The sequence below is a fragment of the Camelina sativa genome, chromosome 16, assembly GCF_000633955.1.
Source record: "Camelina sativa cultivar DH55 chromosome 16, Cs, whole genome shotgun sequence".
Classification (NCBI taxonomy): domain Eukaryota; kingdom Viridiplantae; phylum Streptophyta; class Magnoliopsida; order Brassicales; family Brassicaceae; genus Camelina; species Camelina sativa.
The window spans coordinates 6,842,972-6,845,320 of NC_025700.1; the positions used below are offsets into that span (position 1 = coordinate 6,842,972).

At 39.7% G+C, this 2,349-nt stretch overlaps 1 protein-coding gene across 1 annotated transcript in view; it reads right to left on the reverse strand.

Moving 5' to 3' along the window:
- The window catches only part of LOC104750040 (general negative regulator of transcription subunit 4-like), a 10,763-nt gene that overhangs the window by 3,770 nt on the left and 4,644 nt on the right, over positions 1–2,349 (reverse strand). Inside the window, exons 8-11 of the mRNA XM_010471766.1 lie at positions 2,178–2,269; positions 1,755–1,887; positions 1,525–1,604; positions 16–770 (exon numbers count right to left, since the gene is read on the reverse strand). Coding sequence (XP_010470068.1) covers positions 16–770; positions 1,525–1,604; positions 1,755–1,887; positions 2,178–2,269 — 1,060 coding nt within the window. The remainder of the gene's footprint in view (positions 1–15; positions 771–1,524; positions 1,605–1,754; positions 1,888–2,177; positions 2,270–2,349) is intronic.

Sequence of the window (2,349 nt, forward strand, 5' to 3'; positions counted from 1 at the left end):
AAGGCTGCATACAATTTAACGTGCGTAGTAAACCATTGGGCTGAACTTCTGGATCCTTGAGTCTTTGTCTATTGAACAATGATATATCATCCTCAGCTTCAGGATACCGATCTGTTACCAACTGAGACGTCAAAGCAGTACCTGCATTAACTTCTGCTCTCAAGACAACAACGTCATTTGTGTCAGTTCTACCAGACTTCCGTAATGGCTGAACTTCTCTAGGCTCATTGACACAACGCTGTACATGGTCTTGGGACACTTCTGTATGAGACGACTTTACAGAAGCATGATTGAGATGAGAATTGTCAGATCTTGTTGTTATAACACTATTTGCAGCCACTGACACAGCATCGCTGCATACACTCTGTAATCTTCTGTTAGTCATTTTGTGTCCATTAGACACCATGGATTTACAAGGCTGAGAAGTATGTTCTGGAAAGTCTGTGCAATCCGACTGCTCACTAATAGCTCTACTATTATCCACACTGGCAGAGACTAATTCCCTACTATTAGTGATCTGGGTCCTATTAGACAAGGACAGCTCAGGAAAATCAGTTTGACCATCTAATAGGTTTTGAGGTTTCAAAGCATTTCTATGCGCAGTATGATTATCCTCTAATGCTGGCTTCTTTAATTCATCACTGTGAGATGAAGACATCTGTGAGGGATTTGTTGCAACTGCAGATGGAACTGTAGCAGATTTCTCTCTTAAGGGTTCCCTAGAAGATGGTGTACTCGGTACTGAAGACTGGCTTGAGGAATGCATTCCCCTGAAAAACCGTTAGAAGTTTCTCAGACAAAGCAGGTACACCAATTGAAAAAAAAAACTATCATAAGAATTCAGTGTACCACAAGGCTCCGGCAGGAAGGGTAACAGACTGACTGTTGCTGTCATTTGGAGGAGAACTTTTAGCGACAGTATGTGCATTCTGCATAGGAGAAAAGGGCGAAAAAGAAAGAAACCAAAAGCAGAATATATCATACATAAACACATCTAGTTCTCATATAGTATAACAGCATATGAAAATACTGACAGCAGAAACAATTTCAAGAGGCTTCAGGAAGAGCGAGCAACTTACATTCAAAACAACTTTTGGAATTTTTCTTGTGCTAGACTCANGCAATCCGACTGCTCACTAATAGCTCTACTATTATCCACACTGGCAGAGACTAATTCCCTACTATTAGTGATCTGGGTCCTATTAGACAAGGACAGCTCAGGAAAATCAGTTTGACCATCTAATAGGTTTTGAGGTTTCAAAGCATTTCTATGCGCAGTATGATTATCCTCTAATGCTGGCTTCTTTAATTCATCACTGTGAGATGAAGACATCTGTGAGGGATTTGTTGCAACTGCAGATGGAACTGTAGCAGATTTCTCTCTTAAGGGTTCCCTAGAAGATGGTGTACTCGGTACTGAAGACTGGCTTGAGGAATGCATTCCCCTGAAAAACCGTTAGAAGTTTCTCAGACAAAGCAGGTACACCAATTGAAAAAAAAAACTATCATAAGAATTCAGTGTACCACAAGGCTCCGGCAGGAAGGGTAACAGACTGACTGTTGCTGTCATTTGGAGGAGAACTTTTAGCGACAGTATGTGCATTCTGCATAGGAGAAAAGGGCGAAAAAGAAAGAAACCAAAAGCAGAATATATCATACATAAACACATCTAGTTCTCATATAGTATAACAGCATATAAATATACTGACAGCAGAAACAAATTCAAGAGGCTTCAGGAAGAGCGAGCAACTTACATTCAAAACAACTTTTGGAATTTTTTTTGTGCTAGACTCATTATCAACATACTCATCAACTGGTGGAGGTAACATGCTCCCTGAGCGCCGCATAGAATTATCTCTCCAACCAGTAATTTCTTGAACCATTCTCCTATTGAAACAGCAAGAGAATCAGATAACCACCAACGAAGCACAACATATAGAGCAGAAGAAAGGACTGATGCAATATCAAATCTCTTCCAAGCCTCATAATAGATGAAAGCTAAAAGAAAACCAGCTAGTGAACAAGTTCACATCTACATCTACAAATATGTATTAAGGTCAATTAAATTATACTTCACCAACAGAGCCCACTACCAGCATTACCGAAAGAAATAAACACAATCTATTTCATTTAACTGAGAAGGCAAAGGATAATCAAGATAATTGACGTTAATTTACCTCATGTGCACTGATATGGTCTCATCTTTTGTGAAACTATCCTCTTGGGCACCAAACTCATGCAAATAAAGGCATTCGGCATTGGTGCAAGGCTGCAGAAACAAAAAGGCATCCATGAAACACAACTGGATTTGTATTTAAGTATTTAAAGGGAACTAGTGAGCGAATGCAA